We start from the raw sequence: 14,321 nt of genomic DNA, 5'->3' as shown, positions 1-14,321 counted from the left end.
GAAGCTGTTCTGGACATTGGATCACCTAAGTCAATGCTGCCAGTGGAGACCTCTCAGGGGTCTTACTTGATCAAACAATATTAGTCTGGAAGAAATCCACAGCATCTCATCATTTTTGGAAACAAAAGCAGAACTTCTTTTCTAAAGCCACATATCCTTAGACCCAAATTTTGAAACCAAGATAACTTTATGTTGGTTTACTTTAGTAGCGCCCACAATCAAATGTCTCTCTGCAGTTAGCTCATTAACAGTCAAAATAGTATACATAATCCAGACTCTCTGTGTATTTTCCATCTTTACGTGGCTTACTATAATATTCTTATTATTCTATTCCTTTTTTAAGTACCTCATTATCTTTAAATTACTCTTTTAATCTATGACTATGTTTACCTTTATTCTCTCCCAAGCCTACGCACATTTGCCAAACACACTGTGACCTGTTTAGAGACCTTTTTGTCTGAATTTATCAGTATTGTGTGTCTGTATTGTTTTATGGTCGCATGGGACAAATCTTAAAACTGCCATGTTAGCTGTCTGTACTGTTCAGCTTAGTGAATAGCACTAGTTCATGGTGGTTGGCTCCTTCCCCTCAGTTCACTGACCATAGAGTCTCATGAGAGAGGTACCAGTGAGTCATGCTCACCATCCCAACTCTAAAGAGTTTCTAGATCCACGCTGCCACCGAGTAGTGTGCTAATAAACAGCAAATCAGTGTGTGCCAGCAGGACCTCTTAAAAGAGCCACGTGTCTTTGTTACTAGCAGTGAGCCAGGAAGCTGGCTCTTAAAGGAACCATGCCTCTGTTCACTGCCAGTAAACAGAGCTCACCTAGGAAAATGAAGCAGACTTGACTCTGTTTTTGTGTGTTTAGAATCCTTTTTTTAAAAAAAAAAAAAAAAAAAAAAGCTTTCTCTGGTTTTATGTGGAAATTCTTGTACCACATTGGGCTGTCTTTTGTAACTGGAGGTTTCTTGTCCCACAGCCACTTTTAAAACTCAGAGGCTTAATTTTAATTACATACTATTTGGTCTATTAGCTCATGCTTATTATTAACAAGCTTTTGAAACTTAATTTAAACCATTTCTATTAGTTTATATTTTACCGTGATGCTTGTGGCTTATTACCTCACATCTTGCTTCTCCAGCAGCTGCTTGCATCTCCTTTGACTCCACCTTCTTTCTCCTTGTATTCAGTTTGGCTTTCCCACTTAGCTCTATTCTTCCCTGCAACAGGCCACAGCAGCTTCTTTATTAACCAATGGTAATAAAACATATTTGCAGCATACAGAGGGGCATCCCACGTCAAGACATGCATCACCACACCTGGTGGACTTACATTCTTTTTGATACATAATGAGTATATATATATATATATATGAGGTATGTATATACAGTATGTAATGTTCAAATCTGTAATTGTTATACTCATTACAGAAAATATTTGTTATTTCTCCGCGTTGAAAATATTAAAAATCCTTCCTTGTAACTGTTTTGAAATACACAACAGGATTTGGGAATTGTCTTAGTCACTGTTATATTACTGTGAAGAGATTACATGACCTCGGCAATTCTTGAAAAAGAAATCACTTAACTGGTGCTGGCTTACACTTTCAGAAATTTAGCCCATTATCATCATGGTAGGGAACATGGCGGCACACAAGCAGATATGGTGTTGGAGAAGTAGCTGAGAGTTCAACATCCAGATTGGCAGGCAGCAGGAAGAAAAGACACTGGGCCTGGCTTTCAAAAGCCCGCCTCCAGTGATACACTTCCTCTAACAAGGCCACACCTCCTAATCCTTTTCAAATAGTGCCACTCCCTGATGACTAAGCATTCAAATCTATGAGCCTAGGGGGCCCTTATTTGAACCGCTACAAGGGTAGATTGTATGCTTCGCTCGAGCTGTGCTTCCTCTCCAGCAGCAGGGCTAGAAAGATGGCTCAGTGGTTAAACACACTAGCTGCTCTCCAGGGATCAAGGCTCAAATCCCAGCAACCACACTGCCGTTTACAATCATCTGTAAGTCAAGTCCCAAGGGATTCAATGTCCTTTCTGCCCTCTGCAGGCACCATGCATACTGGTGGTACATAGGTATACAAGCAGTCAAACACTCTTACACACAAAATAGCAAAAAGGATGGTCTCTAGCACCAAAAAAAGTATCTATGCAATAAACTATTAACTACTGTCAATCTACTATGTGCTATGGAACCCGAGAATTGTTTTTTTCTTTTTCTTTTTCAAGACAGGGTTTCTCTGTGTAGCTTTGGAGCCTGTCCAGGAACTCACTCTGTAGACCAGGCTGGCCTCGAACTCACAGAGATCTGCCTACCTCTGCCTCCCGAATGCTGGGATTAAAGGTGTATGCTGTCACTGCCTGGCAGAACCCAAGAATTTATAGTTCCTATCTAATGGTCCCCACAGCCAACCCTCTTAGTCCCCTTGCCTTAACCCTCCCAGACTCTGGCAACTAATGCTCTAGCTTCATTTTGTCACTGTGACAACTTAGGAGGAAAGGACTCAGTCAGCTGACACTTCCAGGCCACAGTCCAAGGTAAAGCATTTTTTCTTTGCCCTGCCAGCTCACACACAAAAAAGGACATGGAGACATATTACTAATTATGAAAGCTTGGCCTATATTTTAGGCTTGTCCCATTAGCTCTTATAACTTAAATTAACCCATTTCTATTCATCGATATGCTGCCGTGTGATTTGTGGCTTTTGTCTTTCCGTCTTGCTCTCTCTGCATCCAGCTGCAAACTTCATCTCTCTTCTTCCTGAGCTCTCTGTTCAGAAGTCCCCCCATACCTCCCACCTATTGGCCGTTTAGTTTTTTACGAAATCAGTCACAGTGACACATTTCCACAGAGTGTAAAGGAATATTCCATAACAGTCCAGCACTCAGGGAAGTCATAGCAAGACCTCAAGGTATCGTGGTATTTCATTTGTATTTTAATAAATGTAGCTTGCCTGGGGATCAGAAAAGTAAAACAGTCACACTGGCTAGCCTTACAGACCAGGCAGCAATGACACACACCTTTAATCCCAGTAGCCACACTAGTTTTGCCATAGAAACCAGGCGGTAGTGGTGCACACTTTTGATCCCAGAACTAAAGAGGGGTTTAAGATGGGAGGAGACAGCTCTCAGACACAGTCTCATCTTGAGGTTTCCGGGAGGCAGGATCGCCATTGAGATCGAGGTAAGAGCCAGTGGCTGGTTTCTTTGCTTTTCTGGTCTCCAGATTGAACCCCAATAACTGAGTTTTTATGAATCGTGCATCATCAAGGCAGGAGCCTGAAGCAGATAGCGTAGGGGCAATGCTGCCTGAAGGCTCACTCTCTGGCTTGGTCTCTGGCTCACGCTTAGTGGGTTCTTAACCAAGCCACCCCATCCAGGTCCGGGTCTTAATTTCTGCAGGCTCTCATGTATTCGACACTTTAAACGTTTAAATTATTTATTTGCATATGGGGGCCGGTGTGTGCCTTAGGGCTCAGGTGGAAAGCAGAGGACATGTGTCAGGAACCGGTTCTCTCCTTCTGCTTTGTGGGTTTCAGGGATTGAACGCAGGTTGACAGCCAGTACCTTGCCCCCACTGAATCATCTCACGCAGTGCCTTTATTAAACAAGTTTCTGAGGCCTGAGAGACGACTCAACAATTAAGAGCATGTGTTGCTCCCACAGAGGAGCAGAATTTAGCCCCCAGCACCCAAGTTGAGTGACAGACACGCCATCATCACCTGTATCTTCGGCTCCAGGGGTCTGAAGTTGTTGTGGGATATTATTTTTAAAACGTGTTACATCTGTTTATACTGTGGAACATTTGTTTTAATGATGCAAAGATGTGTTGCATTCTTTTTATGATGCATTTGTTTAACTCTGTGACGCTGTGATCCTTGCCTGTCTTACATACCTGAATGGTCTCATAAAGAGCTGAACGGCCGACAACTGGGCAGAGAGAAAGGCTAGGCAGGGCTGGTAGGCAAAGAAAATAAATGGAGGAGGTTATGGGCTTGTGCCTGGGCCGGATCGCCGCTGTCTGAGGGGGGCGAAGATCTGCGGAGGGAGCCGGCCACAGCATGGCGGCCGGCAGCGTGTCTCCTTGCCCTCTGCCTTCCTGTCGCAGCCTGGACCCCGTGGTCCGCGAGCCGCGCGTCAGCCCACAGTCCTCCCGCCCTCCTTCCTGCTTAGCCTCCGCCAGCCCCGGGAGACGGCCTGGAGCACTGCCGTCCCTCGCGCCGCGCCCACCCGCCGGGCCCTGGGAATCTGCAGGACCTGAAGCTGGAATTCCCTTCGCTCCCACAGTGCAAAGACGACGCCGAGGAGTGGACTTATCCTATGAGATGAGAGATGCAGGAAGTTTTGCCTGGATTGTTCTTAGGCCCATACTCTTCTGCTATGAAAAGCAAGCTCCCTGTATTACAGAGACATGGGATAACTCGTATAATTTACATACGGGAAAACATTGAAGCAAACTTTATTAAACCAAACTTTCAACAATTATTTGGATATTTAATTTTGGATATTGCAGATAATCCAGTTGAAAACATAATACATTTTTCCCCATGATGTTTATTGATGGAAGCTTACAAAACGGAGGAAAACTTCTTGTCCATGGGAATGCAGGTATCTCCAGAAGGGCTGCCTTTGTTATTGCATACATCATGGAGACATTCGGGATGGCGTACAGAGATGCATTTGCTTATGTCCCAGAAAGGAGATATTGTATTAATCCTAATTTGTCCACCAACTCCAGGAGTATGAAGCCATCTACCTGGCAAATTTAACAATACAGATGGTGTCACCATTCCTGATAGAAAGGGCCTTATCTGTGCATTCTGGTACCACAGGTAGTTTGAAGAGAACACATGAAGAGGATTTTGGAAACATGCAAGTGGCAGCTGCACAGAACGGCTGACCCTGAGGACTGTCACACGGATATGGATTTCCGCTTAGAAAGGAGGAAATCCTAGTGATAGTCATGTAAAGTGGTCAAAACACAAGCAGTTTCTTTTCAGTTACGTGTTGCTTCCAGACGTGTTTCTCAGCAACTTGTTGAGCAAGACTTTAAGTTGTTGGACTTCTACAGTAGATGGCGCTGGTGGGTGATGGATTTGCTTTAAAATAACAAAACAAAACAATAAAGCACTTTATGGTTTTATTGTAAACCAAGAATTTCGGACTTGCAAAAAGAGTGCAATTATGCACTCTTCATACTTGAAGTTTATTTGTGTGATATAAAGTTATTACTCTAAGCAAAATGCAAGTTAGGGGATTTGCTTATAAATTTTGGATAATTTATAACAAATTTCCAAATGTTTCCTAAAAACTCACTTTGTGTTATATATAGTTCATTTAAAGTAATTTTACAGTTCAATCTTCCGACGGAGCCTCTTACAGAAATAGAAACAAAATGTAGAAATATAAAAATTATATTTTTTAATATAATTCAGTAACTTATTGCCATTTTATTTTTTTTAACTTCTGGGTCCCTTATTTTTAAATAATGATTTTAGTCAATTATCCTACTTTACTAATTTAATCTAATTAATACTTTCTTTCCAATTGCCTTTCTTATTGTAAACAAGAATAAAAGTTGTAATGACAAAAGAGGTCTTACTTTCTAGAACCAGATATTCAAAAATAAGGATAGTGTTATATTTCCACCTGCTGTTTGTTTAAGCCAAATGTTGACTTGGTCTTTTCAGAGTTGCCTAACCCTTTTCACCTTTGTTCAAGATGGTTCAAAATAGACTTTTAAGAAACCAAACCAATGTGGCACCGTTTCTTCAATGTGAAACCCCCAAAGAAAAGTGTCTTGCATCAATCAACTAAATCCTCATGACCTCTAAATTAGATAGCACTGCAAAGCTATTAACATTTTTTGTAAGTTTTTGTTTTTAAACCATAAATTAAACTAAATCTGTGAAGCATAAAGAATTTTTTTAAAAAAAAGAAATGGAAGAAGAAATCTGGGATGGAGAATGAAGAACAAGAAAGATCAAGGAGCGAAAAAAGAAGGGGGAGCCAGAGGCTGGAGAGGTGGCTCAGAGGTTAAGAGCACTGCCTGCTCTTCCAGAGGTCCTGAGTTCAATTCCCCGCAACCACATGGTGGCTCACAACCATCTGTAATGAGATCTGGCGCCCTCTTCTGGCCTGCAGGCATGGAGGCTAAACACTGTATACATAATAAATAAATAAATCTTTAAAAAAAAAAAAAGAAGAAAGGGCCAGCCACCGTCACCGAATAAGAAGAAAAGAGATAGAGAAAAAGAGAAAAGGTGAAGGTGTATGGGATAACTTAAGAAAAACTGGCTAGAAATAAGCCAAACTAAGACCAGGCATTCATAAGAAATAATAAGTCTCCACATATATTATTTATTTGGGAACTGGGTGGCAGCCCCCCCCCCCCAAAGAGCAAAGAGCCAAAAGAGTATTTAAAAAAAAAACTACAGTCTTCTAGCCTCTGTGGGCACAAGCATAAACAGACACGTGTGATTAATAATAATAAATCTGAGGCCAGGTGGTGTTGGCACAGGCCTTTAATCCCCACACTCAGGAGGCAGAGGCGAGTGGATCTCTGTGAGTTCAAGGCCAACCTGGTCTATAGGATGAGTTCCAGGACAGCCAGGGTTACACAGAGAAACACTGTCAAAAATAATAATAAGCCGGGCGATGGTGGCACACGCCTTTAATCCCAGCACTCGGGAGGCAGAGGCAGGCAGATCTCTGTGAGTTCGAGGCAAGCCTGGTCTACAGAGCTAGTTCAAGGACAGGCTCCAAAAGCCACAGAGAAACCCTGTCTCGAAAAGAAAAAATAATAATAATAAAGCTGAACAGGTTTTTATGACTTTCTCTTAACTGCCTATCTTGGATTATAAGGACTCAATCATGAACCTAGCAATGGGCAGAGAAACCCTTATGTGCTCATATGACAAACAGTGTGCTTGGATGACCAATAGTGACTGATGGATTACTAAATGCGTGGGGACGAGAGTGCTTGCTCACACACATTCTTTTCCCTGCCTCAGATAGTCTGAAGGCTGACACAACATGGGATCCTAGACTCTCCGTTTCCTTCCCCAGCTGCTCTTTGGCTTCCTAAACTGAATGCTCACCATCCCCAAGTGTTGTCATGGCACAGAGCTCCTCGTATGAAGGGGATTCTTTTCCCATTGTTTGCCTTGTAAAATCGATGTTCTTGTTGGATGTGTGTGTACAAAAACCTTTTCACTGTTGCCTATATGTGAATTGAGCATCAGAAGAGAATCCCTCAAGTCATCCCAAAACCACTTCTTGAATGAAGTTAATAATAATAACCTTGGCCCAAGAACGGAAGGACACCATCGTTTTGTCTATAAAAATCTAATTTTTATTTTAACAAGAATTTTAATACTTAAGGTTCCCTTTTAATTTATAATATAAAAGAACTTTTTGGATAGGCACTATTTGTAGCTTTTATTTACGGTCATGCGCAAGTGTGTGTGTGTGTGTATAGATAACTTGTTGGTTCTCACCTCCCATGTGGGTCCTGGGTTGTCAGCTTAGCAGCAAGCACCCTTGCCCACTAAGCCATCTCCCCAGCTCAACAGGCATGACTTTTATAAGAAAGTTTTAATTTCTTTGTCGTCTTATGACACAGAGGCAAGAACTCAGGACACTGTTCACTCTCCCAGAAAGATGAGGGCATCCCCATTCTGCCGTATCTGCAGTCCTTCAGAGGCACTTACTGTATTACATAAAGAAAAAACTTATGCTGGGCATAATGGTTCAAGTCTTTAGTTCCAGCACTCGGGAGGCAGAAGCAGGTGGATCTACGGAAGTTCAAGGCCAGCCTGATATATAAAGCGAGTTCCAGGTCAGCTAGGGCTACACAGACAAACCAAGTCTCCAAAAAAAGCAATAAAGGAAAGAAAGAAAAAACTTTAAGGAATTAGAATGTGTCCAGATGAACTAGCTAGAATGGATACTCTGATAGTATATTTAAGACTTTCTCCAAAACCATAAGATAATGGGTAATATTTGAGGAGTCACACCCTAATTCTTACTTACAGGTGTTTGTGGAAGAAAGTCTGGAGTTGCTGCCACGCATCCACCTGGGCCATGGCATGAGGCTTAGGCTCCCCTCCAAAGGTGATATTAGTACCCACCAGGACATGCATGCCAGCCTTGCACAGGGGGAAGTAAGGGGGCTCAATATAGTGCCCAGCTTCTGGGTATAAGATGATCTGGGGCTTCTCCTTCCCATGGGCCTGCAAGCGTTTGGAGATCTCATTGGCATAGAACTCGCTCTTCCAGTTGTGGTCATCCTGACCCACAAGGAACAGGAAGGTGGAGTCAGACCTTTCCACAGGGATGAAGCTCTTCGTCTCTACCAAAGGGCTTTGCAGCACTTCCACAACATCCAAGAAGCCATCTTTGGTCACTTTGACTCGATCTCTCAGAAGGGACAAAGGAGGGATAATCTCATCCTTGTAGTTTATGGTGTTCCCAACAGCGGCCACAGAGCCATTGATGAAGACAGCAGCTTTAATGCCCTTCAGGAAGGAGGCCATAGCAAGGCCAAGTTCACCCCCTTTGGAAATCCCAAGAATCCCAATTCCTGGACCTTTCACCTGAGAAAGACACAAATGAAAAATGGAGGCTTAGCCCTGGAATACTGTGAGAGCCAGAAAGCAAAGAAGAAGAAGGCCTGGATCCAGGCTCCATCTCGTTCCATTACAGCTGCCTTACTCCCTGGGGACATCTATCTGTTCCTTCCTCACAGCGTTCCTGATGTCTCTGTCATCATTCCTGGTGACTGCAAGGACTCTAAAACTCCTGTGATTTTTCCTCTAACCCAACTCTACCATCCACTCCCACTTATATAGCCCAAACCTCTCGTCACTAGCACCAACTGTTAGCGGTTTAGAGACTCCCACTTTCAAGCATTGCATCCTCTGGCTACCATCTTCACTCCCTCCTGGCTTAGCCCTTCCAGAAACCCTCCTTTCTGCCTTGCTGAGGCCTTAACAGCCTCAGCATCTCATCGCATAGACCACCCACGCTCGCCCACCAGCCCCTCCCCGTCAGCGTCGGCTTCCTCTGCACAGGGCTCCCTTGTGGGAGCTTTTCACTCCTTTGTTAGCATGGTCATCGCGTTGGCCCAGAGAAGAACCAATCCTTGTGCAATCACTTGCTCACTTCCTCCAGGCCTGAGGCTAGCAAAAATGTACATTTCGGCTGGCTGACCTTTCATTTGACACGAGCACCAATGTGCCCGTCAGCCCTGCCACGCATCACTGGTGTTTGGCTTCCCACTTCTCCAGAGGATCACCTCACACCCTTGCCTACCTCCTCAGCCTCTTGAGCCCCACATGCCCTGCTTCAGCTTTTCATACGGCAGTGAGAAACAGAAGCCATCAGGAGGAATGTCTCATTTCCTCACTCCCCAGGCTACCTATTCCCACGGCTGCTCAAGCTCTCAGACGTCCCACAAGGAGCCACCTCTCCTTGTGTTTGGGATGCTGTCCACTATCTTACTCCAGGGTTGGCCTCCCACACTCACTTCGGCCTCCTCTCCTCCTGACTTCCCTCTGCTGGTCCTCCAGGTCCTCTCTGCTCTGGGCCTCTTCTATGTCCTCACAGCCCTGCACCCTAGGTCATGCTACTTATGACTTTGCTCTCGTCCTGGTTCCCTGATGAACCTGTGGGAAGATGTCTGTTGTACTTTCCTTTCTTCCAGTCCCTACTCCGCACCTCTGGGCACCATCCCAGCAGCCTCTGGGCTATAAACCAATGGCTTTTGGCTGACCTCTCAGAACAATCTTTTTTCTTCTCTTGTGGCTTCTATAGCAACACCCTTGAAAAGTTCAAACACTGTACTTCAGTGAAGTACTAGGAATTAAGTGATAATGAAGAAAGAAACAGGTCCCAATGTCAGAGAATTAGAAGTTGGTAAAATTGGGCTGGTCAGGTGGTGCGGTGGGACGAGCACCTGCTGCGGAGCCTGATGACCCCAGTTCACCTCGCGGAACACACATCAAGGTGGAAGGAGAGAACCGACTCCATGGAGTTCCGCTCTGACCTCCACACACTCTTCAACATACACACACATCATGCCCATAATTTTTAAAAAAGAAATTGGCAAAATCTGCTCTCAAACTTCTCTCTAGATGCAGCCTACCCTGGCTCCACTTCTCAAAGAGTGCCAAAGCTTCCAGCCACTTCAAGTTCTGATTATAAAATTACAAAACAAGCCAGAATTAGCACCCAGCCTGTGCTGTGCTGAAGCTAGAAAGTTCAGCGCACCCTGGTCTCCTGCTGCTGACTGACAAGTTCACCCAGTGCTTCAGTCTCTGCTCGCACAAGGGCACGGGGACACGGGGAAATGGGGCACAGGCAGGAGAGCGCTGCTGAGCGCATCATTTGAATGAGCACTGGCTGGGGAGGCCCTACCTTTCCTTTCACTTTACTTGTAGCAAACCTAGAAATCTCAAGTGGGCTTGGGCTCGTTGCGAAATAGAGAGAGGCCGTCATCAGTTCACTCGTTCTGCGAAATCAAGCACATGATGAGGTATGACAGGGCCCAGTGAAATCTGGGGGAGATCTAACCTCAGGGTGACTGAGCAGGTAGTTCACTGCTTCTTCAAAGTACTCTATACGCATGGTTTCCAAGTCCTTGGGGAGGTCATCGTACTTATAATAAGCCAGAGCCAGGACAGCAAAGCCCTTCCCTGCCAGCAGACTTGCTCGATACTCCAGAAGGCCACCTCCAACTCCAAAAAGGTCCACGATCCCAGGATAGGGCCCAGGTTCTGGGGAAGAAAGAGAACTAAGCATTACTGAAGATGTTCACAGTGGCATTAGTAGGTGTTTGTTGCTTAATCTAGGACAAACCTGTTTTCTCCTTATTATCAGGAGGTTGAAGGAACTTCTGTCTCCAAGTATCCAGAGTGGCCCAGGATAATTAAACAGCATTCTCTCCACCCACATTCTCCTCTACATCTAAGACTCAAATCCACAGACTTTTACAAAGAACATTAAAAATACACTAGGCCAGGGTAGAGTGCTATCTAGCATGTATGACATACTAAATGTGATTATACACACACACACACACACACACACACCACATGTTGTAGAATAGTTAAGATGTGTTACATTCATTTATGCTGTGGGACATTTGTTTAATGATGCAAAGATGTGTTCCTTTTTTAATGTTACATTTGTTTAACTCTGTGAAGCTGTGTCACTTTGCCTGTCGAAAACACCTGATTGGTCTAATAAAGAGCTGAATGGCCAATAGCTAGGCAGGAGAGGGATATAGGAGCTGTCATGCAGAGAGTAAATGGGAGGAGAAATCCGGGAAGAGGGGGTCAAGGAGTGAGAAAAGAAGCGGCTAGCCACTCAGCCAAACACGGAATAAGAAGGAAGGGAAAGATATACAGAAATAGAGAAACGTAAAAGCCCAGACACAAAAAGGTAGAAGGCTTAATTTAAGAAAAGCTGACATGAAACAAGCCAAGCTAAGGTCAGGCATTCATAAGAAAGAATAAGCCTCTCAAGTCCAAATGGATCAAAGACCTCAACATAAAGCCAGACACACTGAACCTTATAGAAGAGAAAGTGGGAAGTACACTTGAACTCATTGGCACAGGGAATCACTTCCTAAATACAACCCTAGCAGCACAGACACTGAGAGAAACAATAAATGGGACCTCCTAAAACTGAAAAGCTTCTGTAAAGCAAAGGACACGGTCAACAAGACAAAACAACAGCATACAGAATGGGAAAAGATCTTCACTAACCCCACATCAGACATAGGTCTGATCTCCAAAATACATAAAGAACTCAAGAAATTGGTCACCAAAAGATCACATAATCCAATAAAAAAAATGGAGTACAGACCTAAACAGAGAACTCTCAACAGAGGAAGCTAAAATGGCTGAAAGACATTTAAGGAAATGTTCAACATTCTTAGTCATCAGACAAATGTCCATCTTACACCTGTAAAGAATGGCAAGATCAAAAACACTGATGAAAACTTATGCTGGAGAGGTTGTGGGGAAAAGAGAACACTTCTGCATTGCTGGTGAGAATGCAAGCTGGTGTACCCCTTTGGATGTCAGTGTAGCGATTTCTCAGAAAATTAGGAAACAACCTTTATCAAGACCCAGTAATACCACTTTTGGATATATATCCAAAGGATGCTCAATCATGTCACAAGGACATGTTCATAGCAGCATTGTTTGGCATAGCCAGAACCCAGGAAACAACCTAAATGCCCTNTATATATATATATATATATCCAAAGGATGCTCAATCATGCCACAGGACATGTGCTCAACTATGTTCACAGCAGCTTTGTCATAGCCAGAACCTGGAAACAACCTAAAAGCCCCTCGATGGAAGAATGGATAAGAAAAATGTGGTACATTTACAACAGAAAATGGAGTACTACACAGCAGAAAAAATAACGACAGCTTGAATTTTGCAGAAAAATGGACGGTGCTATAAAACATTATTTTGAGTGAGGTAACCCAGACACAGAAAGACAATTATCACATATACTCACTCATAGGTGGTTTTTAAACATAAAGCAAAGAAAGACAGCCTAAAAACCACAATCCCAGAGAATTTAGACAACAATGCAGACACTAAGATCTAATCTACATGGGAAGTAGAAAGTATAAAAAGACAAGATCTCCTGAGTAAATTGGGAGCATGGGGACCTAGGGGGAGGATTGAAGAGGGGAGGGGAGAGGCATGGAGGGGAGCAGAGAAAAATGTAGAGCTCAATAAATATCAATAAAAAAAATAAGCTTCTGTGTGTATTTATTTGGGAGCTGGATAGTGGACCCCTAAAAGAGCCAAAGAGTAAAAACAACCGACCACACACACACACCACACCACTATCCTCTCTGATCAGAAATTGCTAAGTACCACCTGTCAGTCAGGATGTGCAGCAACCAGAACCATCATGTGATGCTGGTGGAATGCAAAATAATGTAGCCTATAGAATGTAGTGGGCGGTGGTGGCACACACCTTTAACCCCAGCACTCTGAAGACAGAGGCAGGAGGATCCCTCTGAGTTGGAGGCTGGCTTGGTCTATACAGAGCAAGTTCCAGAACAGCCAACAACATAGATTAAACCCTATCTTGGAAAAAAAAACACTATTTTTTTAAAAACATTTTTATAAAGAGGCTTGTCTTCCACTCGAGAACAGATGAGTATTGAAATGGCAAAAGCCCTCTGTGTGCGCTTCTCCGGAACTACTCACAAGAGTCATTTAAAGACTTTGCTGATCTTGCCTGCTTTGCCAGCATGCCCAGCATGCCCCAGAGCTTCTGTATATCCCGCCACGACCTATGAGTACTGGGATGGCAACCCTGTACCACATGTCCAGTTTATGGCTGTGCTGGGGATCAAACCCAGGGCCACGCGTAGGCTAAGCAAGCACCCTACCAACAGAGCCACGCCTTGTAAAGTTTATCTCAGTGGCACGATATTAAATGGCCTCTCCTGGGAGTTGACTGCTTCACCCACCACTGCTTTGGAGTCCTGTTGATTCTCCTGCCTGGTTTGCTAGGACTTCCACATACAGCTAAAAACCAGTACAATTTTTAAATATTGAAAAATTGGGCTGAGTAGCAGAGTGCTTGCTTAGTTTGAGTACCCAAACCACCACAAGGAAAAACAGAAAAAATTCTGAAATGAATCGAGGGTAGATGGGGGTAACACTAAGGACTTCATTATTAAGAGTCTCTCCCCTTTTGATGCCCTTTAACTTAGCTGCAGAATAAAGGACCAGCTTCCAGGAAACAGCATCATCAAAACTGGCCCCTTCCAGCTGGGTCCAGTCTCCTTCCCTGCGAGTCCTAAGTCATTGGGAGCTACCTTTTTTTCCACTTAAAACCACAGAGGAACTATGAGCTAGGGAAGGTGGAGGGCTGCTCACCTGGAGGCAGGAAGAGCGTGGCGCGCACACGGCCCTCGCGCACGGGCACGCGCCGCACCCCGGGAGCCATGAAGTGACGCTCGTGCACCGCCCGCGCCAGCAGCCGCCCGCCGTCGGGCTCGTGGCCGTTCAGCACCTCCAGCTCCACCTCGAAGGGCGTCTGCACGTCTCGCTTGATCAGACGCCAGAGCGGCCGATCGGGCTCCATGGCCCAGAGCAGCCCCATGGGCTCGAGCCCCGCGAAGCTGCCGCCCAGCGCGGGCGCGCGCGCCAGGTCCAGCTCGCCGTGGGGGTCGGCGCGGTAGCGCGCGTGGGAGCGGAAGAGCGCGCCTTTCTCGTCGCGCAGGGCGGCGCGCAGCGTGACGGGCTGCTCGGGGGCCAGGCC

The 14,321-nt window shown here is 44.7% G+C and overlaps 1 protein-coding gene and 1 pseudogene across 10 annotated transcripts in view; one reads left to right on the top strand and one right to left on the bottom strand.

The window, feature by feature from the left end:
* Positions 1-14,321, bottom strand: part of LOC126515168 (acyl-coenzyme A thioesterase 1) — a 151,052-nt gene that overhangs the window by 125,750 nt on the left and 10,981 nt on the right. The window contains exons 1-3 of one of the 10 annotated variants that reach the window (XM_050164617.1): positions 13,937-14,304; positions 10,589-10,791; positions 7,423-8,610 (exon numbers count right to left, since the gene is read on the bottom strand). The exons of 7 other annotated variants lie outside the window; for them this stretch is intronic. In XM_050164617.1, the coding sequence (XP_050020574.1) occupies positions 8,044-8,610; positions 10,589-10,791; positions 13,937-14,162 (996 nt within the window). In that variant the 5' untranslated portion in view covers positions 14,163-14,304 and the 3' untranslated portion in view covers positions 7,423-8,043. Of the gene's footprint in view, positions 1-7,422; positions 8,611-10,588; positions 10,792-13,936; positions 14,305-14,321 lie in introns of those variants that run through there. 2 more of the 10 variants (XM_050164608.1, XM_050164616.1) reach the window with 2 other exon arrangements.
* Positions 4,075-6,150, top strand: LOC126515140 (serine/threonine/tyrosine-interacting protein-like; annotated as a pseudogene).

Source organism: Alexandromys fortis, unplaced genomic scaffold, assembly GCF_014885135.2.
Source record: "Alexandromys fortis isolate MF-2015 unplaced genomic scaffold, M_Fortis_MF-2015_v1.1 scaffold_159, whole genome shotgun sequence".
Classification (NCBI taxonomy): Eukaryota; Metazoa; Chordata; class Mammalia; order Rodentia; family Cricetidae; genus Alexandromys; species Alexandromys fortis.
Note: the sequence above shows the minus strand (reverse complement) of the source record. Positions and strands in the feature narration are given on the sequence as shown.